This window comes from Onychomys torridus, chromosome 11 (assembly GCF_903995425.1).
Source record: "Onychomys torridus chromosome 11, mOncTor1.1, whole genome shotgun sequence".
Taxonomy (NCBI): domain Eukaryota; kingdom Metazoa; phylum Chordata; class Mammalia; order Rodentia; family Cricetidae; genus Onychomys; species Onychomys torridus.
The window spans coordinates 92,327,837-92,341,994 of NC_050453.1; the positions used below are offsets into that span (position 1 = coordinate 92,327,837).

Sequence of the window (14,158 nt, forward strand, 5' to 3'; positions counted from 1 at the left end):
CCAGCTGGGTGGATAGCTGCTTGGTTTATTACCTGCAGTAAGTCATGAAATTCTGAAATTCTCTTTCTTCCATACAAGATGGAGATTTTTTTTTTAAAGCTCTTTGCTTAGATTTTTGTGGAGGAATTAACAGAGGTGATATTTGTAAGCCCCAATTAAGCTCCCTGAGATGTCTGCACTCAGTATTTGGCAGCCACCCCACCACTCCTGATACGTGAGACAGCTGTTACTCAGCAGTAAGCATTCATCTCCATCACTTCCTCTTGTAGCCCAAACACCTCTTTCTGGAAAGAAATTACCAGGAGAATTTGCATCTAAAAACCTTAGAAATCTTAGGAAAAGTACATTTTGTGGATTAGAATCTCCCAGGCTTGCCTAAAATTCTTTATCTATATCTATATCTATATCTATCTGTCTATCTATCTCTATATTTATATCTATATTGTTTCACTAAGAAGCTATATGTGAGTTATGTTTTGAAAAGAACCGGGGCACATTGTCAAACCCAGTCCTTGACTAGGTTGTTGGGTAGAACTAGGTAACTACAACCAAGAGCATCAAAGAGCCCAATTGCTGTTCCTGCTCTAAGGCAATTAACTACAAAGTAGCTAATGTACAGCCACTCTTCACTAGATGAAGTACTATGAAACACACCAACAAACAAGAAAGGCCACAACAACAATAAGATCTAGCTAGCACTTTCTTTGGCCAGTGCCTGGTTCTTTGTATTCAGTTGGAAAAATGACTGAATATGTTTTGTCATCACTCCCTGCAGTGGCTCCACTGCATTCTAACTACAGCATGTCATGGCTGTGTTCCTAAGTTTACTGTCATGTGACCAGCCATGGTGTTGTTTCTTGCATATCCTTAGTGCCTGGACACTATCTGTAGAAAAATCTCTGTAAGTAGGCTGCCTCACTGGAGAGGAGCATAGAGCACAAATACTCTATGAGATATGAGAGGCCTGACTTTGTTGCTTCATTACATGGTGCATCTGGCATATCTGAAGACCAGGGCTTGAAATAAACTGTGAGTGTGTGTGTGTGTGTGTGTGTGTGTGTATGTGTGTGTGTGTGTGTGTGTAAAAGAGAGGGGGTGCCAAAAATTGATGACAGTCATTCATAGAAGGACTATTGGCAAAGCTAAATGCCTAAAAACCTATCACATCAATGTTTGGGAATGTGGAATTGTATTACAGAATAAATTAACCATAAAATGCCAGTTTTAAACATGTATTTTACTTGTGGGGAGGCACATGTGTAACAGTGAATTTGTTGAAGTCAGAGGACAACATGTGGGAATCTTGTTGGAGTCAGTTCTCTCCTCCTAACATGTGGGGTCTAGGGATTGATCTCACATCACTGGACTTGGCACCAAGGGCTTTTTCCTGCTCAAACTCACATGCCATTTCTAAACCTATGCAATTAATTTATAAAGAAGTTACATGCTCTCAGGATATTCCATAGAAAACATTCTCTCTGATGAAGATGATGATGATGATGACAATAATGATGATGACGATGATGATGATTCACAAGAGAACTACAATTCCCAGAAAAAGAAGCTATATACGTATTGAATATTGCACAAAGCTAATTGATTGGATCTTCCATGATTGAGGACAAGTAGAATGTTGCAGATCCAGTGCACATTTATCTTGAGAAATCTTGGCCTATTGAACAGTAACTTATTGCCCAGCTCTGTGTATAACAGAACATTCCTGAGACTGTCTGGCATGTACTCTTGAAATATTTAAAGTGGCCCCTATATTTCCTGAACCTAAAGTCAAAGAAAGTCATGAGATAGCATGTGAGACTTACAGCAGAGACCTTCAGCTTTCCTGAAATCTTCCCACCTATGTTTGACTAGCATATAGAAAAATATTTTGATTTACAACAAATCATCATGAAACTATTAGCATGATGGAACATGAAATTTGTGGTAACCTATCGCTGTGTTCTCAGGCCATGATAAGTTACTTCTATTTGGTTCTAGAATAAACTATCTCTTTCTCCTTTTGAGGTGAGGGCTGGTTTTTAGATATTTACTTGCTGCTCCAACACATCTGATTATCTGCTATCCTCACAGCTTCTTGGTGTAATCCCTTTCACTGACAAACTATTAAAGCTGAAGAAGGCAGGAAGGACTCACCCAGAGGCACAGTGACCAACCCTGAGAACCATCTATGAACAAATTTCCCCTTTGTGAATCAGGGCCTCCCACTGACTTTTATGTCTTGTTTATTGTTTGTTTATTTATTTTGTTCTTATCTCCTTTTCTTATTGTTGTTGAGTTTTAACAGAGAAGATGACCTTGGCAAGCCCTACAGCAGACACTGGGTGATTCATTCTTGTTTCAGGGAATGGTGTCACCACCATTACCAAGCCCCCTCTACCTTCTTTCTTGAAAGTAACTAAGCTAATTCCTAAAATTTGTGAAGATAGCATTTTTCTCCCACTGAGGTGAGTATTATAAGATTTTGTTCCCTCAGGTGTCCCTTTCTAGAAACTCCCTTCCATCTCATACCAGCAATTTCGCAGACTAAACCTGTTTGGAAAACATGGCTCTTACCAGTGATATTGCAGTACACCTGGAGAGGTCCCAACGGTCCACTGCCATCAGAATCAACATAGAAGAAGCCAGCTTTGTTTCCTCGGTGTCTATACACCTCACAGGATTGCTCATAGATGGCTGCAAAGACAGAAAGACAAACTTTACTTGGCTCTGAATATCCCTCTGCAGGGGTCAGTAACTCAAACTTAGGCATACTTCTCATGCTTCTTCCTTTCCCTTCCTGTACAGCCCCAAAGTCTTTACAGCCCAGTGTTCTGGTACTTCATGAACTTATGCCCATTTTAGTTTCATTTCTGTTACTGTGATGAAATACCTTGACAGGAAAGAAACATAAGGGAGAAAGGGCTTATTTTTCCTCACAGTTTTAAGCTGCAGTGTATCATTGTGGGGAAATCACAGTTGCTGGAACTTCAAGTAGCTAGTCATATCACATTCAAGGCTAAGGACACGGAGAAATAAGTGCACATTTGTCTAATTGCTGGCTTGCTTATACATGACTTAATTTCCCCATTCAAAGAGTTCAGAAACTATGCTGCTTGGGCTGTTTTCAACTGGACACACCTAGAGTCATTTTGGAAAACAGAACCCCAATGGAGAAAATGCTCTCACATGACTGGAGTGTAGGGAACTCTATAGGGCATTTTACTTATTAATGATTGATGTGGATGTGTGTAGCTCACTAGAGGCAATGCCATACTTCAGAACATTGTCCTGTGTGGCATAAGAAAGCAGGATGAGCAAGCCATGTTAGCAAGACAGTAAGCAGTATGATTCCATTGCTTCCCATCAGTTCCTGCATCCAGATTCCTGTCTGGAGTTCCTTCCCTGACTTCCATTCATGATAAATTGTGACTGTAACCTGAAATAAGCCCTTTCTTTATGTCTTTATGACAGCAATAGAAACCTAACTGAAACAAGGATCTCCTGTCTAGAGAATGGTGTCATCCACAATGGACTATATCTTCCCACACCAATTAACTTAAGATAAGCCTACAAACATGTCCCCAGACCAACTCAATATAGACAACCCCTCCTTGAAACTCTCTTCTCAGGGTATTCAGGTTGTATCAAGTTGACAGTTAAAGATAGCCATCACATACCACTACATTTATAATTTATTCATTCATTCTTCTAAGTCTATCTCAGGGGTACATCTATCCTAAAAATCTCCCCTCCTGTCTGTCCCTGGTGTTGGCTGATTTACATGCTGCCTCTATGTCTCTATAGTTGACTAAGCCAGGACCATCAACACATTGGTCTATCTTCTAGAATGTGCCAAAGGATCTCTAAGAATTATGGCTGTGTGTCATATGACACTGTATCACAACATCCAGCAAATCTCTAAGCAGCATCATGGTTCAACATATATTTTGCTAACCAATGTCTTTTTAGCAATAAAATATGAGGACACTGTCGTGTGTGTGTGTGTGTGTGTGTGTGTGTGTGTGTGTGTGTGTGTACATGTATTTATGTGCTTGTGTGATGCCAATAGTCAACTTCAGAGGTTGTTTTGAACTAGTAACCACTTTGTTTTCTCCTTGCCTATTTAGCTAGGATGCCTGGCTAGTGAGCCTTAAGAATCTGCCTGTCAACACCTCAGCATGGCTACAAATGTGCATACCATGCCTGCTTTTACATGTTCTAGGGTCCTTAGGTCCTCATGCTTACAAAGCAAGCACTTTACCAACTGAGATATCCTCCAGCCAAAAGGGACATTCTCTTACTTTTATTATACCAAGTTTAGGGAAGTAATTGATATAATATTGTATCCGGTTCAATCCATCTTCACCTAACAAATGCTGTCTAATTTATAGATGTATGTCAACAAGTATGGTTTCACCAAAGGACAGAGACATAAATAAGACCATCAACCTGTGTCCTCATGCTTATAAGCCAGGGCAGGCACTGTTCTTGCATGCTCATATAGGAGCAGGAACAGGAAGAGGTCACAGGGGTCACTTAATTTGGATCTTTAACAAAGCTACAGATTTGATAAATATTAATCTCATTAAACCAAAACTAACAGATTTGGAAGAATGCAAAGGTGATGGCTTAAAAGATACATTAACTATCTTAGGCATAAAAATTTATACTTAATACTTCACACAATATCCTATAGTTCTGAGAAGCATTGTGCATTGAATTATGCCATCTAACCATGCTTAAAACACTTCAATGCATCCTAACATCCTTCAGGATAGAGTATAAGCTTGTCACCTTAGCTGACTTCTGCCCCTGTGACTAATGTCCCATCCCAGGAATATGAAGCTACCATTCATCATGATCAACTGTGAAGGGAGCTTCAAATAATTCATTACCAGTCAAGTTCTAAAGCCCGAGAGAGTTGGAATTCTTTATACTTTAGAGTGAATTCAAGGTTATACTTATATTCGTTCATCTCTCTGTGGTATCCATGTACACTTTCTGAAGCAGAGTGACATGTATGTGCCCTAAACACTGAACACAAAATGCATCATATACTCTTGCTAATGCCTGATATCTCCATTGCTAACGTGCAGACCTGGGAGAATATGATCTTCCAAATCTGTCATGCACTTTGGTGTGCATCCACACATGTGAATGTCAACTACTATAAGTAGCCATCTCCAAACACACCTATAGTCATAGGAGGACAAACTCATGAAAGACATTGCCACTGCTGTTTTCTCATGAGCATGAAAGAAAAATAACATCCAATCAGCATGTGAGCATTTGCCTAACTGCTGAGAACACTGAACCAGTGAGTGGTGGCATTTGCTGCTAAGCCTGATGACATGAGTCTGGTCCCTGGTACTTACATGGTGGAAGAAGAGAACACGCTGCTGCATGTTCTCCTCTAACCTCCACATTTACTCTCTAGTACACACAATCACATAAATATAATCATAAAAGTTCATGAGTGTGTGTGCACGCACACACACACACACAAACACAAACACACAATAAAATTGTAAATATTTCACAAAGAACATGAACTCTAGAAATGAACTGGGTAAATGTTTGCAGTATGGCCACAACTTAGTACCTGTGTTACTTTGGGAAAGTGAATTTACCCATTCTGGCCACTCCTAAGGTTATTCCCAGGATGGACACTTCCTGGTATTCAGATACTCATGCTTGTCGTAGTTACTTTTCTCATTGCGGTTACAAAACACCTGACCAAAACAACCTAAAGGAGAAAGGGCTATCTCTGGTTCACAGTTCATCTGGATACAGGCCATATTCGAGGAGAAGACAAGGCAGTTGGTGGAGGAGCCAAGATTAGATTCCTAGAAAGCAGTGGCAACCATCTTTGAAGCTCCTGAATTGCTCCTGAGGTAGAAGCCACTGGCCTCCTCAGGAGAGAACCTGATGGAAAAATCCTCCCTGAGAGATCTTAGGAGCCTCTATAGCATGGCATAAAGGTGAGCAAAGCTTCACAGTGGTTGAAGAGGAGCTGGCAATCTACTTTTATGTTTTCAGACAGAGCTATGTTTTTTTTTTTTTATTTTTTGTTGTTGTTTGGTTGTTTTTTGTTTGTTTGTTTGTTTGTTTTTTTTATAAAACTCACACCTTCAACTTCACTTGTAGAATTGGATGTCACTTGCAGTTTTTATGTTTGGAATAATTTTTCAATGTAAATTGTTAATAGTAACATGCCAGCCATACGCCTTTTTCTTTTTGCAAGTCTCTTCAAGATGGTGCAGTACTTACTTTTCAGGAGTGGCTATGTGCAACATATATTGGCCTCCTGAAATTCATCTAGCCCCTTCTAAAGATACCTTAAAATTTGTGAGCCTGAATGTAGCCATTATGAGACCATTAGTTCTGCCCTTGTGTGCTATCTGTTTTTTTTTTTTTTTTTTTTTTTTTTCTTTGTGGTTCTTAGTTGTTCTTTTGCAGAGCTGCCAGCTTAAGTCGTGCTGGGATCAAGAAAAATGGGCCTTGGTGGTTCATGTTCCTGGAGCTGTGTCCATGCCAGTGGACCGTGGCAGTTAGACACAGATGATGCTCACACGCTCCAGAAGAGAATTTGACATCAATGCTGCTGTTGTTGCTGTTATAGCAGTGGTGGCCACTGCTGCTACTGTTTCTGGGATTGCTATTTTATAATTGGTTACTATAGTTAGCACAGTGGAGACCCTGGCAGCAAAAGTAGCTACCACAGTTAATTAATCTTTCATTCTATTGGGCATGATAAATTTAATTCAGCAGCTATATACATTTTGATTGGCTTTGAATGTTATAAAGTTTATGAAATTCAATTTCCACTTGCTTTTGGGATACCATCTTACAAGGACTCCAATTTGCAGTAAGGCTCGTTAAGGAAGGGAATGGGTCAGTTGCCTTGAGCCTACTGGCTATGGGTGGGTTAAGACTTCTGTTGGTCTTTTCTGTGTCAATGCACAGATTGCAAGCTCAGAGCCACTTTGAGATCTTTGGCAAAAGTTAACTCTACAGCTCATGTGGTTGAACCTGTATGATAATGAGTATTCACAGATGGGTAGTGCCTGGGGGGCAATCTCCAACCTAAGGCAGAGTACCTGTGTGGCCTGGACAGGTGTCTCCAGGATGGGTAAGGTAACCTGCTGATGTCCCATGCAACCTAAGTCAGAAGCTCATTTGGGCCCTGGCCCCCCAGTTTGGGTAGCTGTTGCCTTGCTTGCCACCTTGACCAGATGTCCTCCCTATGCTGATTCCCTGCCAGTTTCCTTCTTCCTGAAAGCTCACCAGAGGTTCTTTGTTTGTGTATCCTGCATTTGGTGTATACACCTTAGATACAAGAATGTAGAACATTGGGTAGCCTTCTGCCCTCCGGGGTTCTCCCATTGTGCTGTAAGCCTGTATTTAAGGCCTCCTCCCTCCTTCAATAAAGGGCATTTGGCATTCTGCTGGGGCGAATGACCCTCTGTCTTTTGTCTCTGTTTTTTAATTCACAGCTCCTCACTCCGACATGGTGAATGGGTGGTGGTAGTGCAGGTGCTACCACATCAGTAAATTTGTTGTCTCTTAGATTGTACTTGTGTGTGTGTGTGTGTGTGTGTGTGTGTGTGTGTGTCTACATTTTTCACACCAGTGTGCTCCATGTCTTAGTTAAGATTTCTATTGCTGTGATAAAACACTGTCACCAAAAGCAACTTTGGGAGGAAAGGGTTTATTTCATCTTGTGCTTAAACCTCACCATCCAGGGAAGTTAGGGCAGGATCTTAAGGCAGGCACCTGGAATCAAAAACTGATACAGAGGCCATGAAGAAATATTGCTTACTGGCTCACTCCTCATGGCTTGTCCTGGCTGCTTTATTATTCCATTCAGTACCATCTGCCATTAGATAGCATCACCTACAATGGGCTGCCTATGTCAAACATTGTTCAAGAAAATGCCCTACAGGATTGCTTACAGACCAATCTTAAGGACTCATTCTCACAACTGCAGTTCTCTCCTCTCAGATGACTCTAGCCTGGTTCCAGTTGACAAAACCTAGCCAGCACAGTATTCTGAGGTTTGTATATGGAGGTCAGAGGACCAACTCAAGTGTCTGTCCTCATCTTTCTCCTTGGTTGATCCAGTGTCCCTGTTTTTTCCACTGCATAAGCCACAGGCTAGCTGGCCTGTGACAGTCCGGAGTAGAAATACTCTCTGGCTCTTATGTGGGTCCGGGGGATTTTAATTCAGTCCTTTATGGCAAATGCACTATTACCCACTGAACTATCTCTCCAGCTTCAGGTTCTGTGACTTCAATGTAAGGATTTAGCTCTGCAGACCTGCTTATTTCTCCCTGGCTTTCATCTGTGCACTCTAAACCCTTCAACCTTTTCCTGCTCTTATTTTCTGCACTTGCTGTTTTGTTTTGTTTTGTTTTACCATCTTGATTTTTATTTGTTTGTTTGGTTTGTTGGTTGTTGTTTTGTTTTTCAAGACAGCTTTTCTCTAGCCCTGGCTGTCCTGGAACTTGCTCTGTAGACCAGGCTGGCCTTGAAATAACAGAGATCCACCTGCCTCTATCCGACTCCAGAGTGCTGGGATTAAAGGTGTGTGCCAACACCACCAAGCCTTTTTAAAAATTGTTGTTGTCTTTGTTTTGCTGAGTGTGTATTTAATTCTTTTTTTTTTTTTTTTTTGCCATTATGAGTTTAAATTATTGTTGAAACTTTCGCTGAGTTGTGCCAAATTAGGTCAAGCACGCCTTACATTTCCAGCATTCCTTTTTCTGCATATCTTTAATTTAGCATGCCCCAAAGGACATGTGACACAAGACTGGGAATGCACAAAACTGTACTTACAGTGTCTTTTGAGAATAGGACAGAGTACAGGGCACAATCTTACAGACTCTAGATTTTGTTGAATTTTCTGACATAGGTGCATAATACATGAGGTAAAAATTAGGTAAGACATCTAGGGTAAAAGGAGCCCATTTCTTCTTTGGCTAAAAGCCAGATAGGTCTCTTTGCCTCTTGGTAGCCTCATTTTTGCCAGAGGCCAGAGATGCCAGCTCCTCTTCAGAGGGGGTATTAGAGCAGTAACCAAGGCTTATTAAGGGAAATACTCAGAGCTCTGTAAGCTTGTGGCCAGCCTGTTCTACATGGGGAACCCAAGGCCAGCTGATGCTACATAATAAGACTGTTTTTCAAAAAATCAAACCAAACCAAAGAAGCACAAAAGGAGAATAGAACATCTGGCCTGAGTGGAATCTAACACTAGTTGGGCCAGGTCAATCACATGACCTTGGGGCTGAGTGAACCTTAAGATATGCTAAGGAGATAGAGGGAATAAATGTCCCTTCTGAGATACTTCACAGAATTGGTGTTTCTGATGAAGTCCCCATGAACTGAGTCAACATCAGGTTCAACTGGACCTGACCCTTTGCTGAATCCTTATTTAGTATTGCTCAGATGACTAGGAAGCCACAGGGAAGAAGGTAACACTGGACCCAGTCATATGGTGGGCACTAGGATCAAATTACAAGTAAATCACAGATTTCAGTATTAAATAGTGAGATGCATGAATGTTCTTGTGGAAAAGAAGACACAGTTTATTTGTAAACTAGAAAAACTAGAAGTTGCTAAAATCCTAGCAATGATCCAAATTCAGATATAAGAAAATAAAATGGTTAAACACACTTAAAATAAAATGAATGAAAAAAAGAGAAAGGTAAATAAATTGGTGTAAAAATATAGTGATTTTTACACAAATGGGAAAACTAATATTGATATCATAAAACATTAATATAAAGTCTAAAATTTGATAGAGGACACAGAAGCATACTGTCCTTGAGGAAACAAGATTTATTTAATACAAGGTAACATGATGGAGCCCAATGTGAAAGGGAAGGAGTTCAGATTACCCAGAGCAGCAAAGATGTCTGCTTTAAGACTTATGTGGTGAAAAGAGGTAGGTATCTTGTACTGAGAGAAAGTGAGGAAGGAGCCTGCTAGCATGTGACTCAGACATTGGGAGATATTGGGAAGGGTCACATTTAATTAACTGATGCCTCTAACCTGAGGTCCTTGGTGGAAGTAAGAATGGTACTTGACATCCTTTTGGAATCCAAACAATTAGGGAGTTTACAGTCTCACAGACATGTAGTCTGACTCTCCTTATAGAATGAGATATCACTGAGTCAAAGCTAAGGATAGCTTTGCTTTGAGATGTCAATCTTTCTTTCCTGGGACCACCTGTTACAGATTCCCAGACCTGCTATCATTAAAGTGCTTTTGATTGGCTCTGACACTGCAGATAAGTGGAGCCTGATTGGCTCTTACCTTACACCTAACAACATTTCTAACTTTTTCTTAGTTAAAAAATGAAGATTCAACACAATATTCTATTGAAATGAATGCTGAAGTGTAGAAGGGCAGTTGGGAAAATAAGTGCAAAGAATTCCAAAGAAAATTATGCTATTTATTATTTCTGAAAATAATATTTTGTTAAGTAAAACAACTTGGGAAACGTGGCATATGATGACACACCAGCAACTGAGGCAGGGGGATATCCATGAATATGAGGCAGAGCCAAGTTACAGAACAAAATCCTTTATCAAGCAGATGGACTGCCATTGCACTGATACAGGGTGAAGTTCTAGGTTCCTTCCAGGAAACCCTCTGCTTCCTCAGTCAGTGTTAGCAGATGCCCCTACTGCCCCTGTCACTGTACATACTAGTCCTTCAGTCCCTCCTTTGGCCTCCCATCAGACCACAAATCCCTGGACTACATACATTTTTCTGTTTCTAAATCACCCACTCAGCGGGGGAGGTAGCTTTGCATACAAAGTGTTTACTGTGTCAGCACAAGGATGTGAGTTCACCTCTTCAGACTTCAGGAGAAAACCAGGGCTGGTGACACATGCTTGTAACGTGAGCATGGGCTGTAGACAGGAAGAACTTTGCATCCAGACCAACCAGCCAAGCCTACCTAATGAGTTCCATGCAAGTGTCTCCAAAGACAAGGTCGATGGTGACGGAGGAAAAACAGTCAAGGTTGTCCTCTGGCTTCCACGTGCACACACATGTGCACACATAAACACATACATACACACTTAAATTTACACACTTAATGACTATTAGTTAAAAGTTCCCATAGTTGCTAAAAGGTGAATTGAAGAAAACCAATAGACTCTATTGAAATCTCTGCCTCTGCAATACCAGTAGAACTCAAACCAAAAAGACTTCTTCCACCCAGTGCACAAGATAAAACCTTCTGTGTTTTCTGAATATTCTAGATTAGCAAAGGAAGAGATGCACAGGAGAATCACAGCATATTCTGCTGTGGAGAAACTGAGTGCCTAAAAGAACATGAAAAGGAAGCTGTTGGTAGGGCTTTGGAGATGGCTATCAGTAGAGTGCTTGCCATACAGGCATGAGTACCTGAGATTGATTGCTAGAACCCATGTAAAATGCTGTGTGTGACAGTGTGTGCCTGTAATCCCAGATGAACTGAAGAGCTCCAGTTTTGGTGAGACCTTGTCTCGAAAAGTAAAGTGGAGAACATTGATTTTTGACCCCCTTATGCACCTGTGATTGCATATACAAGCACTCATATGAATAGGCACACATATAATATTACTGGAATTCTGGAGGAATCTCTTTGTGGTCACGAGATGACACCAGGGAAATCAAGATTTCCTCTTGGGGTCCTTAGCCTCCATAATAGAATAATTTAAGAATGGATTTAATTGGAAGCTCAAAGAATTTCTATGAAATTCACAAATAATCAATAAAAAATATTATGTTTAGAAAAAAAATTAAAAAGGAAATCCCCAAGGCTGGCAAAGCTGAAAATCTCAGTAGCTGCTCAGAGAAGGAGAATGGAAAAGATAAAGAAAAAAAAAAGCCATTCTGTTTGACTTAAGCAGACATGGAGTTTAGCCACATCATGGCAGGTAGCCACATGGTAGGAAAGGGAGCTTCAGAGAAGGAATGAGAAAGCCTGAGTACCAGGGAACACATTCCCAGACTCTGGCTACCATCCAATAGAGAAAGGCAAAAGAGAAGAGAAAGAAAACTTTCTTAGTCAGAACTCAAAAATGCCCACAGATCTACACAAACCTTATTGCAGCTTATAGCAACTGTACTAGTGAGGAGGGTTTCTAAGAAAGAACATTACTTAACTATAGAAACAATTCTTCCTTTTACGTCTTTAGCAGAATTTAAGAACCTGCCCTAGGGCTTAGTCCCATGGCCAGGCACTAGGCAAGCCCAACATTAACTCTTAAGAGAGGAGAAAATGACATGTCTTCATCAAGAAGGATATTCAATTCTTATGCACACAAAGATGCTTTTGAGGCAGCAAAGTGTGTCTGTGTTAAAAAAAAAAAAAACAAAAACAAACAAACAAACAAACAAAAAAACAGCAACCAGAAAAGTGAGCACTGCTGTTGAAGGGTTACTGTCAGGAATTCATGCAAAGCACTGCACTCCCCAATGAAAAGGACAATGGTAGACACATCAGGGCTCCTCAGGATAAATTTCTACATGAGAAGAGCAGATATATGATGTGACCAGACAGAGCAAATGGATCCATGTTTTCATATCTGAGAGAAATAGTGTGAGTTCAGTTCTGGCAGATAATTTATTTCCTAAGGTACAATTTGAAATGTCCTTGTGATGTTCTCTCTCATTAGAGATAATTATAGTCTTCAGACAGCAAAATAGTTTTATTTAGACCTCACCTTTTCAAGTGCCAAGGTCAGGGCTATAGTTTTGCAGCTTCGCCATTTATATTCCTACTCTAAAACTATGGAAACAAATATGAAACACTGTGTGTGCATGTGTGTGTGGGTGTGTGTGTGTGTTGTGTGTCTGTTCGTTCCTGTGTGCATGTAGTAGCCAGAGATTGACATCAGGTGTCTTCCTCAGTCACTCTTTTCATTGCCTACCCCCCTTTTAAATTTTATGCATACATGCCAAGGAGTACATGTGAAGTCATAGGAAAACATGCTGGGGTTGGTTCTTTCCTTCCATCTTGTGGGTCCTGGGGATCGAACTCAGGTTGTCAGATTGGCAAGCACTTTAACCCTCTGAACCAACTTGTCAACTTGTGCACCTTAGTTTTTGAGACAGAACATGAAGCTTGGCAATTTGTCTAGACAGTGAGTCCCAGAGTTCCACTTCTCTGCCTCCCAACCACTGGGATTGTAAGTGCCTGCCACTACAAGCACTGGGATTGTAAGTGCATGCCACTATGCCTGACTCTTGGTTGTGTGTGCTGGGAATTAGAACTCAATTTTTTTTCATGAGTACATGGTCAAATCTTTACCCAGTGAACTGTCTCTTTAGCTTCTCAGTACATATTTTAAGACCTTAAAAATATTTCAGTTCTTCTTAGCATGTCTATTGCTGTCCTTATTCTGTTCTATCTTCATGTACACATATGTTTGTAACAATAATTAATTTAAAAAGAGGCCATGAATTTAAAGGAGAGCAAATGGGGTATAGGGAAGGTTTGGAGGGAGGAAAGGAATAAGATCAATGATGTAATTATAATCTCAAAAATAAAAGAAATAATTAAAAAATGTTTCAATCCTGTCTCTTCATCCTTGTGATGTCCTGGATGGTAGTGTATTTACCACATGATTGCAATTAGTAACAGACCTACATACACTGCCTGTAGACATAAACAATATCAAATTAATTCTAGTAGCCAAATGAATGCTTGTGCAGCATTTTATTTAGCAGCCATTTATTTAATTAAGTTTTTCAAAACCCTAGTGCAGTGGACTTTTGAGAATTTGACTTGGGCTTCTTTTGACAAAGACAATGGAAATAGAACTAAAACTAATGGGAATCACAAAGTTAGGAGACTGTGAGTGGATCACACTGGAGAAAGCAGAGCTTGGATGTCCCAGGCCACAGGCTGAACTCGGAAGACACAGCAACCATCAGGTTGCAATATTAGACCCCAAAGGATGGAGACAGAGGCTCTTTGGGATACTAGACTACAGTGTATTAGAGCTCTGGTGCTGATGATATGCTCTTAACAATGTCTGACAAAGACAGGCTGCCTGCCAGGTGGCTTCTGATGAACTAGAAAGACCAAGACCATTACCTTCTTCCAGCTTTACCACTACCCAAGCCTCATCTATACTTCATTGTCTCCTTTGAAACTGGC

At 40.5% G+C, this 14,158-nt stretch overlaps 1 protein-coding gene across 3 annotated transcripts in view; it reads right to left on the bottom strand.

Moving 5' to 3' along the window:
• Positions 1-14,158, bottom strand: part of LOC118592981 (contactin-associated protein like 5-1-like) — a 934,683-nt gene that overhangs the window by 311,268 nt on the left and 609,257 nt on the right. For all 3 annotated transcript variants that reach the window (XM_036202117.1, XM_036202118.1, XM_036202119.1), the window contains exon 12: positions 2,572-2,691. In XM_036202117.1, the coding sequence (XP_036058010.1) occupies positions 2,572-2,691 (120 nt within the window). The remainder of the gene's footprint in view (positions 1-2,571; positions 2,692-14,158) is intronic.